Source organism: Amia ocellicauda, chromosome 13 (genome assembly GCF_036373705.1).
Source record: "Amia ocellicauda isolate fAmiCal2 chromosome 13, fAmiCal2.hap1, whole genome shotgun sequence".
Classification (NCBI taxonomy): domain Eukaryota; kingdom Metazoa; phylum Chordata; class Actinopteri; order Amiiformes; family Amiidae; genus Amia; species Amia ocellicauda.
The window spans coordinates 28,435,416-28,455,906 of record NC_089862.1 but is presented as its reverse complement, the minus strand read 5'-3'; the positions used below and the strand labels follow the sequence as shown (position 1 = coordinate 28,455,906).

At 40.5% G+C, this 20,491-nt stretch overlaps 2 protein-coding genes across 6 annotated transcripts; one reads left to right on the top strand and one right to left on the bottom strand.

Annotated features, from left to right (window-relative positions):
- The first annotated feature begins 92 nt into the window (after positions 1–92).
- Positions 93–13,585, top strand: elp1 (elongator acetyltransferase complex subunit 1). Of its 2 annotated transcripts, none has more exons than XM_066720431.1 (37): positions 93–161; positions 567–721; positions 810–962; positions 1,186–1,267; positions 1,620–1,700; positions 2,107–2,192; positions 2,525–2,624; positions 2,731–2,821; positions 3,123–3,246; positions 3,532–3,625; positions 3,947–4,177; positions 4,461–4,631; positions 4,872–4,971; positions 5,161–5,325; positions 5,748–5,854; positions 6,138–6,241; positions 6,409–6,462; positions 6,562–6,667; positions 6,933–7,048; positions 7,292–7,365; positions 7,618–7,696; positions 8,162–8,241; positions 8,355–8,492; positions 8,600–8,685; positions 8,856–9,004; positions 9,098–9,221; positions 9,635–9,732; positions 9,966–10,167; positions 10,399–10,460; positions 10,773–10,835; positions 10,947–11,007; positions 11,218–11,331; positions 11,979–12,090; positions 12,356–12,483; positions 12,742–12,893; positions 13,088–13,166; positions 13,415–13,585. In XM_066720431.1, the coding sequence occupies exons 2-37, from the start codon at positions 572–574 to the stop codon at positions 13,480–13,482; spliced, it is 3,984 nt and encodes a 1,327-aa protein (XP_066576528.1). In that variant the 5' UTR covers positions 93–161; positions 567–571; the 3' UTR covers positions 13,483–13,585. The 2 variants fall into 2 exon arrangements, with proteins under 2 accessions (XP_066576528.1, XP_066576527.1); XM_066720430.1 differs by having other exon boundaries at positions 2,707–2,821.
- Positions 13,586–14,525: 940 nt separating this feature from the next.
- aptx (aprataxin) lies at positions 14,526–20,386 on the bottom strand. 4 transcript variants are annotated; one of them, XM_066720434.1, is made up of 9 exons: positions 20,114–20,381; positions 17,596–17,735; positions 17,058–17,104; positions 16,780–16,854; positions 16,531–16,695; positions 16,223–16,282; positions 15,510–15,736; positions 15,258–15,361; positions 14,526–15,006 (listed from the first exon to the last, which is right to left on the bottom strand). In XM_066720434.1, the coding sequence occupies exons 2-9, from the start codon at positions 17,723–17,725 to the stop codon at positions 14,852–14,854; spliced, it is 963 nt and encodes a 320-aa protein (XP_066576531.1). In that variant the 5' UTR covers positions 17,726–17,735; positions 20,114–20,381; the 3' UTR covers positions 14,526–14,851. The 4 variants fall into 4 exon arrangements, with proteins under 4 accessions (XP_066576531.1, XP_066576530.1, XP_066576532.1 ...); XM_066720433.1 differs by having other exon boundaries at positions 16,531–16,854; positions 20,114–20,380; XM_066720435.1 differs by lacking the exon at positions 16,531–16,695 and having other exon boundaries at positions 20,114–20,380.
- Between the last annotated feature and the right edge of the window lie 105 nt (positions 20,387–20,491).

Genomic DNA, 20,491 nt, shown 5'->3' with positions numbered 1-20,491 from the left:
CTCCAAACAGTAGAGGGAGCCATTTCCCCAGCTGCTCCGTGCAGTCATAGAGCCGCGCGTTACTAAACAGCAGGGTTGGAGTTCAAAGTTGAAGGGGTTGTCAGCGTGCTGCCTGTGTATTTATTTCCCGTGCATTTAAACGGAGTGTTTTGCAATTTAATGTACGGTTGTGTCTTGTTTTATGTCAATATGAATGCTGCAAATTAAAGCAAAGTACATATAGAGTTTGACGTGCTTTTTCATGGCTGCCATGTATGTGTCGATAAGCGTGTAAATGTAGCTCTGCTTTCCGGGACATGCGTTTTATATTGGGGAGGGAGTCCAGTTTTTGATGTAACATCATCAAGAAAAACCGACGCGACAAAAGTCAACACCGGTAGCAAATAAATGTGCATAATTTATGGTGTAATAAAGGGAAATATATCCTATATATCAACAGTACTAGGCTACGTCTATGTAGTGTAGAGACTGGGGCTCTACCCTCATTTACTTACATTGAAATCTACAGTGTAGTGTTTGTGGAAACCCCAGTTTAATGCTTGTTTATGCTGCGTTTTTGCGCGCAGGTGAGATGCGCAACCTGAAGCTGCAGAGGAGCCGGGGCTGCTCGGGTCTGCAGGCGCTGGGCAGCCCGCAGTGCTTCTCCCTGCGGACGGACACCGGCTCGCTGCTGGTGGCGTCGGGCCACAGCATCGCAGAGCTCGACCCCCGGGCACAGCAGGTACTGCCACCTGTGCCCAGCAGCAGCTAGCCACCGTTTACACAAATGCATGACGTGAATGTAATCCCGGCGCTTTGCCTTTGAGCAGGTGGTGAACGAGGTGTCTTTGAGTGCGGACAGCTACCTTCCTGAAGATGGCAGTGGCACCATCGTGGGCATCCAGGATTTACCCGACCAGGAGTCTGTCTGTGTGGCTACGGCCAGTGGAGATGTCATCCTGTACAACCTGAGCACTAACCAGGTACTGCATCCTCACTGAGTATGGGGTGCAGGCCAACTGTGTCTTCCCCAGTTTTGTGTACTCTGTGTGGAGCAGAACCATGGTTTATTACATCTGTTGAGAAAATTCAACTATCTTCTTTAAAGCAGTGAATAACATCTAGTTAGTTTAGATAGAATTGTTCTCTGTATGTTTAAATACAAGCGGTGTATATCAGTGGGACTCCTGTGTTTGTGTTTCTCAGCTGGAGTGTGTTGGCAGTGTGGACAGTGGGCTGACGGGGATGAGCTGGAGTCCTGACCAGGAGCTTGTCACTCTCTCCACAGGTCACTATCTCGTTCGCTATCTGAGATCCTCTTGAAACCGCAAACTGTAGACACATGGATTCCTATTCCACCTGATCATCCAGCATTTATCTTTAATTTGTAGTCTGGGATAGTGTTGTGATGTCTCACCAGGGTGCATAAGGTGGATACAAAAATCTGATTCTTCTGGGACATTTTCAGTAATTCAATCTGATGTCTGCATTGCTAAAGAAACCGCACACCCTCTTATATTCTACATTATCATCTTATTGTTATATGAATGTCTGTGGAAATTTGTTTCTGAAATCCATGTCTGTTTTACTGAATTGTGAAATTAAAATGAACGCTTTGTGCATTTTTTGTGTGACTGCAGGACAGAATACTATTATCATGATGACAAAGGACTTTGAACCCATAACAGAAGTCCGGATTCACCAAGATGACTTTGGTGAAGGTATGTCTACAAAAAAGTGACTTGACTATAATTTTTCAAAAATCTCAACAACTTTCTATTCTGTATCATGTATCAGTGTAATCAATTTCAGATTGAATAACAAGATGAAAACTTTGCTTTACAGAGATTACTTTTAAATTAGGAATATTGGGCACAGTTACATACCATTATAAGTGCACGCTCTGAGCTATCCCCAAACCTTACGTGCAATTAGTCTTCGCTTATTATTCTTCCTGCTCATGACTGTAGATTTGCACATGCATTCTGTTGGACTCAAATTATATTGCAGATGTAAAATTTTCAGTCTAAAAATTTACTGAAAGTGGCTTGCATTATCATAATTGTCCTTCGTGTATATAGGAGTATATTGCACATGTTTAATGCCTGTTTTACTAATCTCTCTCAGGAATGTTCATTACTGTGGGCTGGGGAAAGAAAGAGACACAATTCCATGGCTCAGAAGGCAAACAAGCTGCCAAGCAAAAGACAACAGTAAGTCTGGCTTGCTGAAATCTTTGTATTATTTTGTACATGAACGTGTTTCAGGAAGTCAGTCCCCTAAACTAGGAAGAGCTTTCAAACCCCCCACTTGCTGTGCAGGATTAGGTGTAGGTGTCCCTCAGATGGAGGTTTGAATCTGAGCAAGGTCTAACAACACAACTGCATGTATCTTGCATCTGTGCATTGCTGGAAAGTGCAAAACTCTCTCAACCACCCTCCACACAGTTTCCCACATAATCTCTTCTATTCTGCGCTGCATTACCTTGGATATGAATGCGAATTGCACCCTTTAAGGTTAAATTGGTGTTCTACCTCTATTGAAGGATGTCCTGCCTGCTCTGCCCTGGGATGATCACCGACCAAGGATCACATGGAGAGGTGATGGGCAATTCTTTGCTGTGAGTGCTGTCTGTCCAGAGACAGGTAAGCTTCCCAGCTTCACCCTTTTCTCAGTTGAGTGTGTGCAGTGTTTGTGAGCAGAGGATATTTCTGTGGTTGGTGACAGGTGAGCACCCTTGTGTGGTTTCAGGTGCCAGGAAAGTGAGAGTGTGGAACAGAGAGTGCATTCTGCAATCAACGAGCGAAGCAATAAACGGCCTGGAACAAGCTCTTTGCTGGAAGTAAGTAACTGTACTGAGTTTAACACACCCAACAGTTATGACTATAATACTGTGCACTATGTTCCAGGAGTGGAACTGTTGGTGTTAGGAGGAGGTTAGGAGGCATTTTCACGATGTTGTTTTGTACAGTTTTAGCCGTCGCTTGGGCTCACCTTCAACTGATGATTTTTGCTGGGGTGGTCCTATCAAGATCGGAATAATTAATCTATGATTTCTAGAGGACGATGGGTGGGGTTGGCACCCTGCTACACAATGAGATAGAGCTGAATATTCAATATCTCACCGCTGCTCTTTGCTTCAGACCATCGGGGAGTTTGATTGCTGCAACTCAGAGGAAGCCCAACAAGCATGATGTCGTTTTTCTTGAGAAGAATGGGCTCCTGCATGGAGAATTCACTCTGCCCCTTGGAAAGGACCAAGCCAAGGTAGGAAGAATTGAGTATGGACGAATTCTCATAACAAGCACTTGACTTAGTTCAGGATGTTTATTCACTAAAATCTTTATCTTTTGTAATGGTTCAGGCAATATTTTTATTGAATTCATATTGCCAATATTTTCTTTATTATTATGAATGGTTTATATTCCAGCATATTTTCCCATTGAAGGTGTTGCTTGTCTTGAGAGCAGTTCAGCTACAGAAATGACCTATGACATCTGCCTGGGAGTCTGAGGTTGTGTTTTGTTTGCTGTCCTCTCTTGGCGTGCTCAGGTCCGGGAGCTGATGTGGAACTCCGACTCCACGGTGTTGGCCATCTGGCTAGAGGATATGAACTCTGCAGGAGACTCCAAGCCCAGCACCTACAGTACGACCTCTGCTCTCCTTCCCTCAGCACAGTGTAGACAACCCTTTTTTTAAAAAACAAAACACAAAAAACTTAGATTAGTTAAAACCGCACATGCATAGTAGGTTTCAAGTTTGGGATCATATTTTCTCCCTGAAATGAGATTTATAGTGATGCTTGTAATGTTGCTTTTTTTAAAGACAGTAATTGAATGCCACTAAAACATTCAAAAGTTATAAACATTTAAAACGAGGCCGTGAATATGAGCATGTATTAGGTGAAGAGTGAAGTCCTGTTGTTTTGGTCCAAGTTTATGACACAGTTTTACTCTGTTTTTTACAGTCCAGCTCTGGACTGTGGGGAACTATCACTGGTACCTGAAGCAGAGCCTGCATTTTGGTAGCGACCCACAAAGGGCACCAGTGTTCCTGGCATGGGACCCCGAGGTCCCGTTGAGGCTGCACGTGCTGTGCCGAGGCTGGCAATACCTGTGCTATGACTGGGCGTGGAGCACGGAGCACAGCATGGGGGACGACTTACAGGATGACGCCAACGTAGCAGTCATTGATGGAGGTAAGAACTCTCTGATATCAGTAGAGTGTATAATCTTCCCGTGATGGGAGACCAGTGTTTTCAATCTGAGAGACAGTGACTGTAAGGGATCAAGAGAGCACAACAATCAAGGGTTTCATTTGCCAGCATTTAGGAAATTGTAAAAAGCTATTTAATGTGAATTGTATTTTCTAATGTTTCAAATGGCTTTTATTTGTCCGTCTTTGTGCTAGATATGATCATGCTATTATGTCTTCTTGGAAAACCCCTGTCCATTGAATACGTTGTCACCTGTGTTTTTCAGACAGGGTGATGGTGACTACCTTCCGGCAGTGTGTGGTGCCTCCCCCCATGTGTACCTATCAGATTCACTTGCCTACAGCTGTCAATCAAGTGACCTTTCACCCAGAGCCAGGGAAGACCAATGACCTGGCTGTGCTCACAGCTGATGACAAGATCATGATTTACAGCAAAGGTGAGCCTTCACCTATCAGAAATCACTCACTTCTCTAGGTAAACTATCTTACTATTATGTCCTATCTCATGTGAAATCTTTGGTACCCTTTTTAAAATTCAGTTTGATAGATATGACTTTAGAAATTGGAGATGGTTCTGGTTTTCTTCTTGCGATTCTAGAATTCCAGTTGTTAAGCCAATGACCTATTTATTAGTTTTGTATGTAGAGGTGTTGTTGAAGATGTATTCATCTGTTTAGGGGAGAAGAGCCACGAGGACCCAACAGTTAAAGTTGGAGCAGTTGGAGGAAATGGATTTCGTGTTACTGCACAGACCCCCGAACTGAAGGCAACGTACAGGTGCGGTATTTAATTACTTATCACTGTTATTATTGTAAATAAATGTACTGCGTGTAATAATAGTAGCGATATCAGGAAGTGGCATTTGTTGTGTTTGTGAAGCCTAGAGCTCTCAAAAGGATGGGAGTTTGCTGCTCATTGTAGTGCTCAGTGCCTTGACTGCCTCTTCTCTGCGTTCTCCCCCTGTAGCCTGGTGCTGAGGGAGGGGGTGGAGCCCCTGGGTTTGAGGCTTCTCACCTGGCTGAGGGACGACTCCTTCCTGGCCGTGAGCAGCGGGGAGGGGCCCTCTCAGAGCCGCCTGCTACTCCTCAGGCCTGCCGGGGTCGAGGGCCTCCCGCACAGCCTGGAGATCAGGTACCACTAGAAAACACTGTGTTGTCCACATCAGTTTTGCTACGATGATATGATCTGTGTCATGTAAATACAATACAAAAAAGGTTAAAATGTATACATATACTCATTTCCAGATACAATAGTTGATATAATACCTCTTTGTATAGTATTAAAAAAAAAAAAAAGAAAAACTGACAATTATCCAACTTTCCTAACTTTACAAAATACCAGCTGCACGTTATAAGAACATAAGAAAGTTTGTGAACGAGTAATTAACTAGTGAGATTTTGGATTTTGAATTACGCAGTTGGCAGTGCAAATATGCTTATGTGTTTCTCTGTGTTAGCATGTGTGTGACATCCTGCAGAGAGTTACTCTGGGTATTGCACACTTGTGGAGTATAGAAGGGTGCAAGTAACATGAGATGACAAATTTATTCCTAGGTCATCAGTCCCAGTGGAAGGCCATGTGATCACCATGTGCTACAGACAGAAGACGGGGACTGTGGCCCTACAGCTGGAGGACGGCCAGATCAGGAAGTTCCTGTGGGGTGGGTTCTTCTGAGCCTCTGTTCCAGGCTACTTTACATTTGTTATATTAGTTATATCTATTTGTTTTCTATTTTAAATATATTTTTTAAAGAAATCAGAGGATGGAGACCTACTCTAGGGGATGAAAACAAATCACAAGTTCATCTGATGTGTGTTAATGTGCTCAAGCTCATAATTTGAGAAGATTACGTTACTAGGAGGTGGAAGGAATTAGGGAGAGAGCAAAAAGAGAGAAGCACAGAGTGTGTGGTAAAAAGCTTTTCAACTCATGTTGATCCACAGAGTCGTTGGAACCTTGTATTGTGGAGTGGCGAGATGATGCTGGCCGCTCCGTCGGCTTCCCTCAGCCCTGTGTGCAGACAGCCTTGTGCACGGTTGCTGGGGAGGTATGTAAAACAGTTTATTGCACATTGCAGGGCTAATGAGTAGTTACTTATGGAATGCAATGTTGAAGCGCACAGCCATTAGGACCATAACTAGTTAGTCCAGACCGAAAGTAGAATCATTCAATTGTCGTAGGGAAATGTTTATAAAGTCTGCCGTGTTTCCACAGGAGCAGTTATTGGGGCTCACTGACAGATCACGCCTTTTCATTGGTGATACAGAGGTATGGTTCAACTAGTGGAATTATAATGTAGTGTACAGAGTGTTATCTATTTCAATACAGATTAAATGGAACATCCAGTATCCCTTTTCTTTCTTTCAGCTTGCCTCAAACATCTCCTCTTTTGTTCTGTATGACGACTTTCTCCTGCTTACAACCCACTCACATACGTGCAGGTGCCTCAGTTTAAATGAAACCTCAGTTAAAGGTAAGATTGTTGTAAAATGTGTGCTTTTTATATAATAGATGCTGTTTAATGTGGTGTTACACATGACAATATTCTTTAGTTTTTGCATTGATGTGTTCAAGGTTTCACCATTATATTTAGGTTTATAATAATCGGTTCCAATTCAGAACTTTTACGTTTAAAACATTATTTTGATGGAACACCTTTAAGACAATTTAATAATGTAGTCTTCTCCTGCCCATATTGGCCACTTGGTCACAGTCTGAGCTGTTGTGTGATCCTGCAGGGCTTCAGTCTGCGCTGAGTTGTGAATCTGGGCAGAACGATGAGACACTGCGCCGCGTGGAGAGAGGCTCCTGTATCATCACGGTCATCCCTCAGGACACCAGGCTGGTCCTGCAGGCAAGGCCTACCCCCCCTGCCCTGCCTTGACACCCCAGCACCTTGACTGACACACTGCACTATTCTCTTAAAACCTTTTTATTGGATTTATAGTATACTACATATGCAATCAGTTTAACAGTAATGCAGTACACCTTTAACCTCAGCAATATCTCAGATTTTCCAGCAATGACATTAATCTTGTAATGGCTGAAACACATTTCCTGACATCAGTTGTTTTCCTTGCCTGACCTGTGTTTGTAGATGCCTCGAGGGAACCTTGAAACCATCCATCACAGAGCGCTGGTCCTTGCACAAGTCCGGAAGTGGTTGGACAGGTAAGTTCTAACTGCACAATAACACATACCATTAACTGACAATACAAATAAAATGGGAAGTTAAGGTTGGAATTTAAAAAGCAACAGAACCACTGTACAGGGCAGAGAGAGGTTCATGGTAGATTGCATGCAGAATGTGGAATGGTCAGTCAGATTGTTTGCGGTCAAATGATTTTACTAGTTTTGTTTTATTATTGAAATATTGTTTTTGTAAAATCTCTCTTTGTTAATGCTCTTTTACTTTTTTTTCAGGCTCTTGTTCAAAGATGCCTTTGAGTGCATGAGGAAGCTCAGAATTAACCTCAACTTGATTTACGACCACAATCCCAAGGTTCCTGTTTTCACATACAGTTTTCTCAATAAACATGTTCAAAGCATTACAAAGTGCAGTAAATACAGTCCGTACAATATACTATGTATTTGCAAGTTACTCATTGTCAGTTCTTGTTGAATATGTTAAGAAACTTTTTAAGGTTGATTGATTGCTTCTTATTTCTTGTTGGTGGTATTTTAACCATAATCAACCAAAATAATAATAATAATAATAATAATAATAATAATAATAATATAAAGGTTATTCATATTAGCACCATTTTTGTAGGAGGATATTTTATTGGTTTTCCCCCCTTCTATTCAGACAGAGTTATGGTCATGCAGTTCTGTGCTTCTTGTACTTCTCTGCATATGTTTTTGTAGCTCTAGGGGATGCATTCATCTAGAACTATTAGAGTGTTTATATTGAGTCATTCAATTACAAAATATGTACCTGAAGAGTGAAAACTGTCTTAATTTTCAGGTGTTTTTAGACCATGTGGAAATGTTCTTGAAGCAAATTGACTCTATAAACCATATCAACTTGTTTCTGACAGAGCTCAAGTAAGTTTACATCTGTTTATAGTAGTATTTGAGAAATAATTTTATGAATAAAAATGTATGAAATAAAAAAAAGTGAGGTTTGAATATGCAATATACCTGCTTTCTCATTTCAGGGAAGAAGATACCACCAAGACAATGTACCCTTGTCCTTCAAACAGTACTGCCCAGATGGCCCCGGTGCCTTCTGGGAAGAAGGTGGACCTTGTGTGTGATGCTATGAGAGTAGCTATGGAAAACATAGATCCTCACAAGTGAGTGCAATCAAACCACGTTCTGAATTTTCCGGTTTTACAAACTATATTTAATTTCCTATATACTGTAGCTGCAGGAAAAGCTGATATATATGTTTTTTCCACAGATACTGTTTATCTGTTTTAACTTCATATGTGAAAAAAAGCATTCCAGAACTGGAAATTGCACTACAGAAGGTCCATGAACTTCGAGGTAAAACTTCCCTTAATACATTGAAGCCAGTAGAGACATTATCTTTTTCACGTGAAATGTTCAGTGTGAATCTGTGTTTCAGTACAATGAGTATGATAATGTTAACTTCCTAGTTATGAACTCCTGCAGGTGTGTTCCTTTGATTTTGACACTGTGTGATGTGTCCGCAGTGAACCCCCCTAGCGTGGCCGGAGCAGTGAGTGCAGAGGAGGCCCTGAAGTACCTGCTGTTCCTGGTCAATGTCAACGAGCTCTACGAGCACTCGCTGGGCACCTACGACTTTGACCTGGTCCTCATGGTGGCAGAGAAGTCCCAGAAGGTGGGTAGAAGACCTGAAGGGGAATAGTCCTGTGCTGCTCTTTGTGTTGTCATCAAAGAAAGCTAACAATTGTGATTCTTGCTGCACTTCAAGGACCCCAAGGAGTATCTACCATTTCTAAACACCCTGAAGAAAATGGAACCCAACTATCAGCGATACACCATCGACAAGCACTTGAAGAGATACAGAAAGGCTTTACAGCATCTGAGCAAGTGTGGTAAGAGACCTGTGTGTTGCTTCTCTGAGCTTATCATGCATTACTGCTAAAAGATTAAAGAAAAGCATGGGGACGTCTCTTACTCTGCTGAGGAGAATATAGACAAAAATGTAGAAAGATAGAAAATTTGTTTTCCTCTTAGAACTTGTTTCAACATTCAGACTGATCATTAGATAATATTAATACCTTTAGGCTTTTCCTTTTGAAATCTAGACTAGTACAAGTTATTCTGACAGAGTGCTTACAAGAATATAAATAAATCATATACAAATATACAGTGAGTAGAATATTAAATCTCAGTCATGATACATTGTGTTTTATAATGAAATATTGTTATTCTGTTCTTTGAGCCGAACATGGGTTTGTTATTCTGTTGCTCACTGATTTCATATTTTTTCTTAATTGACCCCTAGGCCAAGAACACTTCACAGAATTTTTAAACCTAGTTAAGGACCAAAAGCTGTATAATGAGGGCCTAAGGCTATATACCTCAGACAGCCCACAGTACAAGGTAGGGGCTGACATTTTGTTTCTTATATTCTTTGGCTCCTCTGACATATTCATGTTTTAATTTGTCAGGGACATGTTTACTTCTTCAGTTAAAAAGCCTTCGAGTAAAGCTACAGCAGGTGCAGTTTTAGCTCATGGTATAGTTAGCAGGCCTTATGAAATTGTGCCTGGAGCTTTACTGAAGGCTTTGCAGAGTCAGGGGTGTGTTGAACGTTGTGTTTTGTGTGTGTTCAGGCGATCAGCTGTGCCTACGCCGAGCACCTTCTGGAACAGCAGTTCCCCGAGCAGGCCGGCCTGCTCCTATCCCGCTGCGGGGAGAAGCTCAGGGCGCTGGAGGCCTTCGTGACCAGTACCAGCTGGCAGCATGCCTTCTGCATGGCTGCCCGGCTTCACTTCACCCCAGACAAGCTGGCCGACCTGGCACGCACTCTGGCAGGTACGAGACAGCACAAATACCAGGGGCATGCCTTGTTGTGGCAAGAGGGTGGACTGAAGCCATTTTGACTGACATTTAAGTGTGAAACTGCTTGGGAGGCTGAATCAGGTTGTTGTGTCAATAAGATACTAGCAATCAAACTGGCCTCAGGGTTCACCTTGTCTTGATTGAAAAATGTTAAAGCTGAAAAGTATGTTGTTTCTAATGTCTTTCCTGTATTGCCTGCTTTAGGGAAACTGGTGGAGCTCAGAAGATACACGGAGGCAGCCCTGCTGCTGGAGCAGTATGCCAAGGTATGCTGAGAGATGCAGAACACAAAGGTTGCTGTCTATATATTATTATTATTTTTTAATTTCTTGGCAGACGCTCTTATCCAGGGCGACTTACAACATACGTGCAATACAATATATATATATATATATATATATATATATATATATATATATATAATATTTTTTGTAAGGGAATAAAATGTATGTAATCAAAATGCTATGTAAATATATTGACAAAATCGACTGGAAAATTAAACAGCCGGAACATACTTTAACATGCAAAATATAATCATGAAGAGTCTGTGACCTGACTCCCTGTTGTTCTTGTTTCAGGACTGTGAGGAAGCCATCTTGGCTCTGATTGAGGGGACGGCCTGGGAGGAGGCTTTGAGACTGGTAACATTTGAACTATTTTTCTGTGTACAATGTTCTGTTTAAACTCTCAATTTAAAACTCTAAATTGTGGTCTTTGGAGAAAAAATGTACAGATTGTTTTTCCTGTTACAGGTTTATACACATGACAGACAGGACATACTGGAAACCAATCTGAAGCCTGCTCTGCTGGAAGGTAATGTCTCTAAACCCACAGAACATGTCTTTATTGTGGCATGTGACACTTTGTTGTGCTGCTTGAGACATGAATATTTTCATCTTATTTTTAGCAAACTGCAGTTGGTGTTTCTTATATGAATAGTTTGATGTCTGTCTTGTATATGTAAAAATGTTATAGCTGAATTGTTTGATGATCGTCTTCTCTTTCCTTTGGGGGATTACTCAGCTCACAGTAATCAGATATCCTTCCTGGATTCTCAGAGGACCTTGTTCATACGCCATAAATCTCGCTTAGCTGTTGTGCGAGAGCTGAAAGAAAAAGCCAGACTGGAGCTCTTAGGTAATTAAAGAAACCTGTGTTTGTCATTTTAATGATTACTAATGCTGTTTTATTTTCACATCAATGATCTTTGCTTTCCCGACTGAATCATCTAAAATTGTGTATTTTGCACTTTGCCTCTTCATTGAAGGCTTGTAAATAGGAAATAAGTGTATTCTCTGCATTTCATTTATTTGAAGTGCATTTTTATTCCCGTTGAATCCCACAGCATTCAGGGTTTAGTATTTATGTTGGTCATCAGCCATTCATTTGGGAACCTTTATAAACCTACATTTCTGAGTTATTATTAGCTGACTGATGTACCTTAGAAGATCTATTTAATAATACATGTTTTTATTATGGTAGGAAATGGCTTTAGATTATAAGGTACTGCATCGCTCAGACAAGCATTCAGCCAATCCCCAAAAATGCATACATTAAATAGTGCTTATACTGCAAAATATAATTGTATATACTACATCTATATATACTATACATGCTAGAATCTGATGTTGAACAAAATAAGTGAAAACAAAGCAAACCAATTGTGCAGAAATGTGTCATGGGTTGATGTGCTTCACCTGTTGGAAGTGCTTTGGTGATGGTGATGATGCTGATGAGAGAAACAGCTGTTTATCCGTCCTGACTGGGTTTCTCATTGGCTGCAGATGAGGACGCCCCGGACTGCCCCGATGCAGAGCTGTTCTCAGAGGCGAGCAGCATGATGACAGCTGGCAACACGGGCTCCAAATACTCCCACAGCAACTCCCGAATCTCAGCGTGAGTGCCTGGGAATGCAGCTGGGCCTACAAGCCTGTCCGACATTGAACTGAGGAAGTCCACTGGCTGCGAGAAATAATGTGAATCGCAGGACACTTAGTTAAAAACTAACATCAGTTACTGCTCTTGTGGAGATACTTGTACGAGTGCTTTATGAGTGCTTCGGTTAGGGTCAATATGTACTATAGGACTGGTGGATGCACTATTTGTAGTCATACTCTCTAGAACAATAATAATTTTTTATCCATATTCTGTCTGTGTGAAGGAGATCCTCCAAGAATCGTCGCAAGGCCGAGCGCAAGAAGAACAGTCTGAAGGAGGGGAGTCCCCTGGAGGATGTGGCGCTGATCCAGGCCCTGAGTGAGATCATCCACACCACGGACAAGATCACAGGTCAGCAGTCACTGGACCCCCAGCACCGTCTGCCTTTTTAACACCAGAAGCCCCCTGTGCTCAAGTCCACAATATTCTTGGTCAGAAAAACTCCCAGTTAGAAATCCTTACACCATTTCCCCTATTTAGAATATTACACAGTGGACATCACCGGTTTATATTAAGGCGATTGGCTTCCTTACAATCTTTATTACTGCAAAGACCGTCTCTACAGGACTTGTGTGATTGATCGATGTGATTTCTGTCGCTGTGGTCCAGATGAGGTGAACAGCCTGCTGAAGGTGCTGGTGCTGTTTGGCTATGATGGGCAGGCCCTGCAGCTGCAGCAGGACTATGAGGAAACACTGCAGCTGATGGATAAAGCCATACCTGAGATCTGGCAGGATGGCCTCCAGCAGAGCAGCACTCCGGTCAGTCCCCGTTCACAGTCCCTAAATCTCACACAACACACCACTGTGTCTACAACATGGAACGTTTTAAATCAAATGTTATATTAATGAAAATTAATGTAGGTGTGGGATTTTGTCCATGTTCTCTACCTTTGGCAGCAAGAAATCCATCACTGAAGGCTTTGACTTTGCTGTCTTTTATTGTATCCTTTTAGGTCCTGGGTCCCAATTCAACAGCAAACAGCATAATGGCTTCCTATCAGCAGCAAAGAGCCCCTTCAGTACTACAGCAAGGTCAGTGTGCCCTTACAGCTCTCATGTCTCCATCATTAGACATTGAGATATACAACACCGTTTAGTTAAATAAGCCACTGAAATGTCTTGAATGTTACTTTTAATAGATTTGATTATTGTCAGTGTATATTTAAATGTTACAAATCCAAATTAAACAGATTAACCATTTTTATCATCCAGTAACTAAAACCACAGCTGTAATGCAGTTACTTCCCATTTTCACTGTTTTTCACCCCTTTTTTCCCCAGAGGCAGAGCTCTTAATTCCTCCGAAGATGAAAAAGAATTTCAAATGGAAGCTCCGGCTTCTGCAGTAGATTCATGCTGTACAGTTGTATCCAGTACCTTTTAAAGAAACGTTACCCACATTTGTATTTTAAGAAAAAATAAACTGAAATATAAATAAAATATTTAGAAACTTGTTTTTGTTTTTTTACATTTCTGTCAGGGAAGGTGTAACATTTGTATAGTGCTGATAATGAAACAAGACTTTTCTGGAAGATAATTGTGGTTACAGGTATTCACAAATTCGCCAGTTTTCAGTGGGTGAGATGAGAAATGTCACTTAAAGCTGTTAGATTCCTGCTGAGTGTTTCTTTTGTGACTGCAGGTAAACCTCTTCCATTATGAATCATACCTTATGCTAGACTGAAACCACATTTTACATAATACTACACCTTTCTTTCCATGTGCACACTTTTCACCTTCCTGGCTAAATGGAAAGATTTATCTAATGTTCTCTAATGGTACAACTTAATACAACTTAACTAAATGAGCTTTTAACATTAGCAATTATGCTAGAATGCAAACTCTGATCTATCGACATACAGTTCAATATAGTTCACCTTCTAAAGTGTTGCACAGCACCTGGAAGCAAATGCATCACTGTTGTAAATTAAAAGGCCCTACAGTTCAAATGTTTGCCATTTTATTTAATACAAATCATATGCTCTTTGCTCTTGTGTGCTACTGTTGGAAATCTAGGCAATTCTGAACTCTAACTATATAAATAGGAAGGGAAAATACTTACGTTAAATACATGTATCAGTATTTCTTAATGGATATCTGAATATTAAGATTGAATGTCAAATTGATGATCTGCAAGTGGTTGTATTGATTATTCAGTGTCCTTGGCAAAATGAAAAGTGATTTATTAAAATACTATCTTGAAATCACAAATGGAATTACCTGTCAAAATGGGATACCTTATCAACAAGGAAAATCCTTTTGAATATGATTTCTTTTTATTGAAATTATTGCTTATTATATTAGTCTTGGAAAAATGGTGATTACAGCATGGGGAACAAAATAATGCTACTATGAGAAACAGATTACAGTGCAATAAGAAACAGCACAACAGTTCTCTTCCATGTATTTAATATATAAAACACTGACGAAAATATTAAATAATGCTTGTCAAATCAAAGTTAAACATTCTAGTACAGGTTTCTGACGTACTCAGTAAAGGTTTACTGCAGGAATTGATTTTTCTTTTTGAATAATTCCTACTGGGTCCCATGGTTATAGGATTAAAGTAGCAACCTATATCTGGCAAGGCCATTCCCTGTCTGCCTGGCACACTGTCACGGTAATTCAACACAATCTTTAGCAACTGTGCCTCCCCACATCCACCTCAGCAGTCATCATGTGAAGTGTTCTCTCCATTGTTACAAAACTTTCATGCCCTCACCTGGGCATGTGGATTGTCAAGTGTTCTTTGAGTTTAGGGATTGTGGCTACTTCTTTTCTGCAGACATGGCAGCGGAGTGGCAGTTTCAGGAGCTCATTGGTCCCATCCTTCACTGATACTTTTCCATCTCTCTCCAACATTTCAATGACATCTACAGCAAAAAAACAAACAGACATCAAGTATATTAAATCAATAAATGTGTGCTTTGCCACTACACAAACATGGTTATAATTATAATTGGAAAATTATAGTATCTCCAGAACTTTTGTACTTTCCAATTCATTAAGTGATAAAATACTATTAAAACACCAATACTATCTATAATCTCACCCCTGATTAAAAACCCATGCCCTTCTTTTGCCTTAATGGCAACCCCAACCCTAAGAGTGATCGTGGTCTCACCTCCCGATTCAAGAAAATAGTCAGTTGTAAAGGAATTCCAGTGTTTCTTGTTTTTCATACAGGGTGAATCAAAATCCTGGCTAATGACATGGAGGTGAATGTGGCTTTAAAAAGAAGACACAGCACAAGAGTTAATGCCTGGAGAGGAAACACAAATGTGACCATTCAAATTAAAATTAATTACCAAAAAGCAACTAAACTGAGATGTTCACTGTTGAAACGTGCACCACATTCTCTCCACCCGCACATTACCTCATACTGGGGATGGCGTGGTATCCCAGGCGAAACTGCAGATGACCCGAATCTGGGCAGTCCCGCACCATGCCCTCGGCCACAGTCTGCATGTGGGTGAGCAGGGGGGTGTGCTCTCTGCGCAGGGCTTTCAGGCTGGAGATGGGCTCCCAGGGGAGAACTAGCCAGTGATACCTAGACTTCGGGTATTTATCCTTGATGACAACAACCGTCTCATCTTTGTACACCTGAACCAAGAAGAAAATGGTTTTGGTATTTGAAAGTTGAAAAGCCAGAGGAACTGTGGTAGACCTATAACTCTGGGGCCTCGTTAAGCAATCTCAGGTGATGGTTATAATTTCAGTGTTATTTGAATGTTGAATTTAATACGTACGTTTGGACTGTATATATTTTCAATTTAATGTGGCTTTGAGCCTTCATAAATCCTTCCTTGTTTCAAATACTTTTTATCACAGTTCCCATTTAGTTGTTTTCCAGTTGCTATTCACACTACTCCAAAAATCTGTCTCAAATGTATGGAGTTAATGCTCAGTAGTCATTGGGAAAGTCTAACAAGGATTTTCAATGTGTGTTATGTCATAATTACTGTTCTGTACAGTAATAAAAAGTGTATTTGTTTTTATCAATTACTCACAACACTTACTAGATGGCCATAAGGTTATACATGTTATAGGAGAAAATAAATAAAATTCAAGCCACAGTTATTCAATTACCTGCATTTTGGCATCTTGCATGGTGACTTTTAGTCCTTGACTCCAATGTCCCTGAATCTCCTGCAATTAATCCAGTTACAATTGTTTGTCAATGTGTATCTCCAGCAACCATAAAACATTAAAGCTTCACTAACAGGACAATTTAGCATTATTTGTAATTGAAAAGATCTATGCCAAATTAATAGTCATGCCACAATGAGTCTGAAGGAAAACACTTCACACTGTATAGTTCATATGGTGATCAGTACCATCTGTATAACATTAAGAGAACTATTATTCCCTTGGCCAGACCCTGCAATGTTCCTCACCTTCTTGTCAGGGGCAGCTGTAATGGTGGCAGGTGAGGAGCCATTTCCCTTGTTCTTGCCCAGATCTGGTTCTGACCTGGGGTGTTTTTGGCTGGGGGTTTTGCTGGCTGAGGCTCCTTTCTCTAGTCCAGACTCATGTGGCCTTTTTGAGCTTGCCTTCTCTTTCTGTAAGGGGGATGCTGCAGAGTCTGATCCCCCCTCAGTGAACTCCACAGTATAAGGATACAGGTGGTTAACAATGTGCAATACCTGCCCCGGCTTCAGCTTCAATTCATTTCCTTTGCCCACATCCACCGAGTCCACACTGGTGGGATTCACACCAAGCTGCGGAAAGGAAAAAGAGGAATTGTAAAAATACACATTTCATTTCCTTCACAGAGCCAAATTAATCATCAAACTTAATGATCCAAAAAGCACCTCACAATAAATGTATTGCTATAAAGGGTACCCAACAATATTTCAGAAAGAAAACCATCACAATTATAGGATATGTAAAAAAAAAAAAAAAGAACACAAAAAACACATACCTGCTTCACACTGATGTGTCCTTTATTGTAATCTGCTTTGAGAAGAACTAAAAGTGCCAGATAAATAATAAATAAATGTTAGATTTGAATTCAATATTGTACAATCTAAAAGACAATCTGTGCAATAGAAAAGTATTTACCCAGAACTAAATATGAATGTGTTTTTTAGGAATTTTGTAAAATATCTTCTTAAGTAATCCCCCCCCCAACTCTATGAAGGTGACAGATCTGAACTGGTTAAGAAAAATGTGTGAGCAGGTGAATCTGAATTAAGTGTAAAAGTCACCTGAAGAGTATTTGACACCACCAAAGCTTTCTCAATAAATAAACATATCCATACACGAGAGGTTGTGTCTGGGTTGATGGTGATTCAAATTTCCATCTTAATGTATGACCATATTGCAATTCCTCACATTGTGGATAGTACCACCCATCCAAGAAGCCTGCATATTTTATCTCACTGCATTCATTTTTATATAGGTGAAATACTGAAGAAGCAACAGGGAAAAAAATAAAAGACTATAATTAATAATGCTACCTTGTTCCCTGGAACATTTCTTATCCACTATTGTAGTCTCCGGTCCCCGGCCTAGCACCACTGCTTGAAGATGAGGCAGTCTGATCGGCTTGTGGCATCCATCCTTTCTTACAAGCCAGCAAAGACGCATTTTCTCTCTGCTGTTAAGAGCACAAGAAAAATAAACAAACTGAAGCTAAATACAGAAATAACAGATACAGGTCTGCTAAGGTTATTGATTTATTTCAATCCAAGTAGAAAATGGGGACAACAGCCTGGCACTTTCTGAGAGGTTCATGGTGATTCAGCAGGAACTGGCTGGGTGGGGATTTGATTAATTCTACCATCACTCCTTCAATATCCTGACCTGTGTTGTTTGAAGTTGCTCAAAACGAAAATACCCAGCCTAAGAAATGCATTTAGCCATTTCTTATTAACCTGTTTTTTACACACTCTGCACAATCCAGAGCATTGCTGTATTCCAAAATGAAAGCTTTAATATATATATATATATATATATATATATATATATATATATATATACACTCACCTAAAGGATTATTAGGAACACCTGTTCAATTTCTCATTAATGCAATTATCTAACCAACCAATCACATGGCAGTTGCTTCAATGCATTTAGGGGTGTGGTCCTGGTCAAGACAATCTTCTGAACTCCAAACTGAATGTCTGAATGGGAAAGAAAGGTGATTTAAGCAATTTTGAGCGTGGCATGGTTGTTGGTGCCAGACGGGCCAGTCTGAGTATTTCACAATCTGCTCAGTTACTGGGATTTTCACGCACAACCATTTCTAGGGTTTACAAAGAATGGTGTGAAAAGGGAAAAACATCCAGTATGCGGCAGTCCTGTGGGCGAAAATGCCTTGTTGATGCTAGAGGTCAGAGGAGAATGGGCCGACTGATTCAAGCTGATAGAAGAGCAACTTTGACTGAAATAACCACTCGTTACAACCGAGGTATGCAGCAAAGCATTTGTGAAGCCACAACACGTACAACCTTGAGGCGGATGGGCTACAACAGCAGAAGACCCCACCGGGTACCACTCATCTCCACTACAAATAGGAAAAAGAGGCTACAATTTGCACAAGCTCACCAAAATTGGACAGTTGAAGACTGGAAAAATGTTGCCTGGTCTGATGAGTCTCGATTTCTGTTGAGACATTCAGATGGTAGAGTCAGAATTTGGCGTAAACAGAATGAGAACATGGATCCATCATGCCTTGTTACCACTGTGCAGGCTGGTGGTGGTGGTGTAATGGTGTGGGGGATGTTTTCTTGGCACACTTTAGGCCCCTTAGAGCCAATTGGGCATCGTTTAAATGCCACGGCCTACCTGAGCATTGTTTCTGACCATGTCCATCCCTTTATGACCACCATGTACCCATCCTCTGATGGCTACTTCCAGCAGGATAATGCACCATGTCACAAAGGTCGAATCATTTCAAATTGGTTTCTTGAACATGACAATGAGTTCACTGTACTAAACTGGCCCCCACAGTCACCAGATCTCAACCCAATAGAGCATCTTTGGGATGTGGTGGAACGGGAGCTTCGTGCCCTGGATGTGCATCCCACAAATCTCCATCAACTGCAAGATGCTATCCTATCAATATGGGCCAACATTTCTAAAGAATGCTTTCAGCACCTTGTTGAATCAATGCCACGTAGAATTAAGGCAGTTCTGAAGGCGAAAGGGGGTCAAACACAGTATTAGTATGGTGTTCCTAATAATCCTTTAGGTGAGTGTATATATATATATCTTCTGGACTTCCATTTATTCCAATTTCACATCACAATTTGCAATAGATTGTTTTATTGAAACTCTCCCATGGCATTGAGTCTCAGACCTGCATTTTGTATGTATTTATGTCATGTTAAGTACATGGTAGCCTAAGTGTTATTACAATTCTTCTTACTATGCAAGTTTCCATTTTAAACTTAATAACTGTGCTAATTACTAATTATTACTAGCGACTAATGCATTTTAGAACTACATACCATTATAAATCATAAGTGAACTAGTTGGGAACCACGTTTAAACCGTCCAAACGCTTGACAGGCAGCTATCTTGCAGAATAGAAGCTCACTTGCTTCTCTTTTAACAAAACCGTATTTTAATTCCTTTTTATAGAAATATTCTCAGCAACTCAAATGCTTAGGCTAATTGTTTCAATACGTGGCATTATTTGCCATGTACTGCATTACCTTACAAACGGCCTTAAGACGGATTTAGCAGCTAAGAGATTTGTGAAAATAGTAACAGCATTGCAAAACATTATAAACATGCAATTGCGTATTTGATAGGATTTGTCAATGTAATTAATCTGGTACAATTTATAAAGGTAATTTGTGTAATTTGGAAAATATCGTATCAATAGCACCAATACCCCCCCTTCATATATACGTTTTTTTGTATTGTCTCAATACAATCTCATGTGATGTTGTCTTCATTTTATCAAGTAAGAAGCAAATCGTACATAAGATGCAATGATTACTAATAAATAACTTAATCGCAAAGTACCTTATATTTCTCTTGAAAATATTGCAACCATTCGCAGAAGGAAGATTGCGACGGCGTCCTAAGAGGGACAAACATTACCGAGGCAATTACACACTGACTTAACGCGTGTAGCAGTAGTGGAGCTGACTCCGGGGGTCACTCCCCATTACCCAAAAACTCCGACCCGGTCAGTGGCTGTGAAGTAAAAATGTTCACATTTGCAACGAACTCTAGATGATAACTGCTGTCCTCTAGAAACCCCTGATTTTTGTGATTTACAGTTTTGTATAGCGCTTTGAGATATTTTACTATGAGTTTGAGGCACTAAATACATTATTTAAAATATAATTAATCAATTAATCAAGCTGTTTAGAATAAGTAGATTAACTGTGCCGGCTC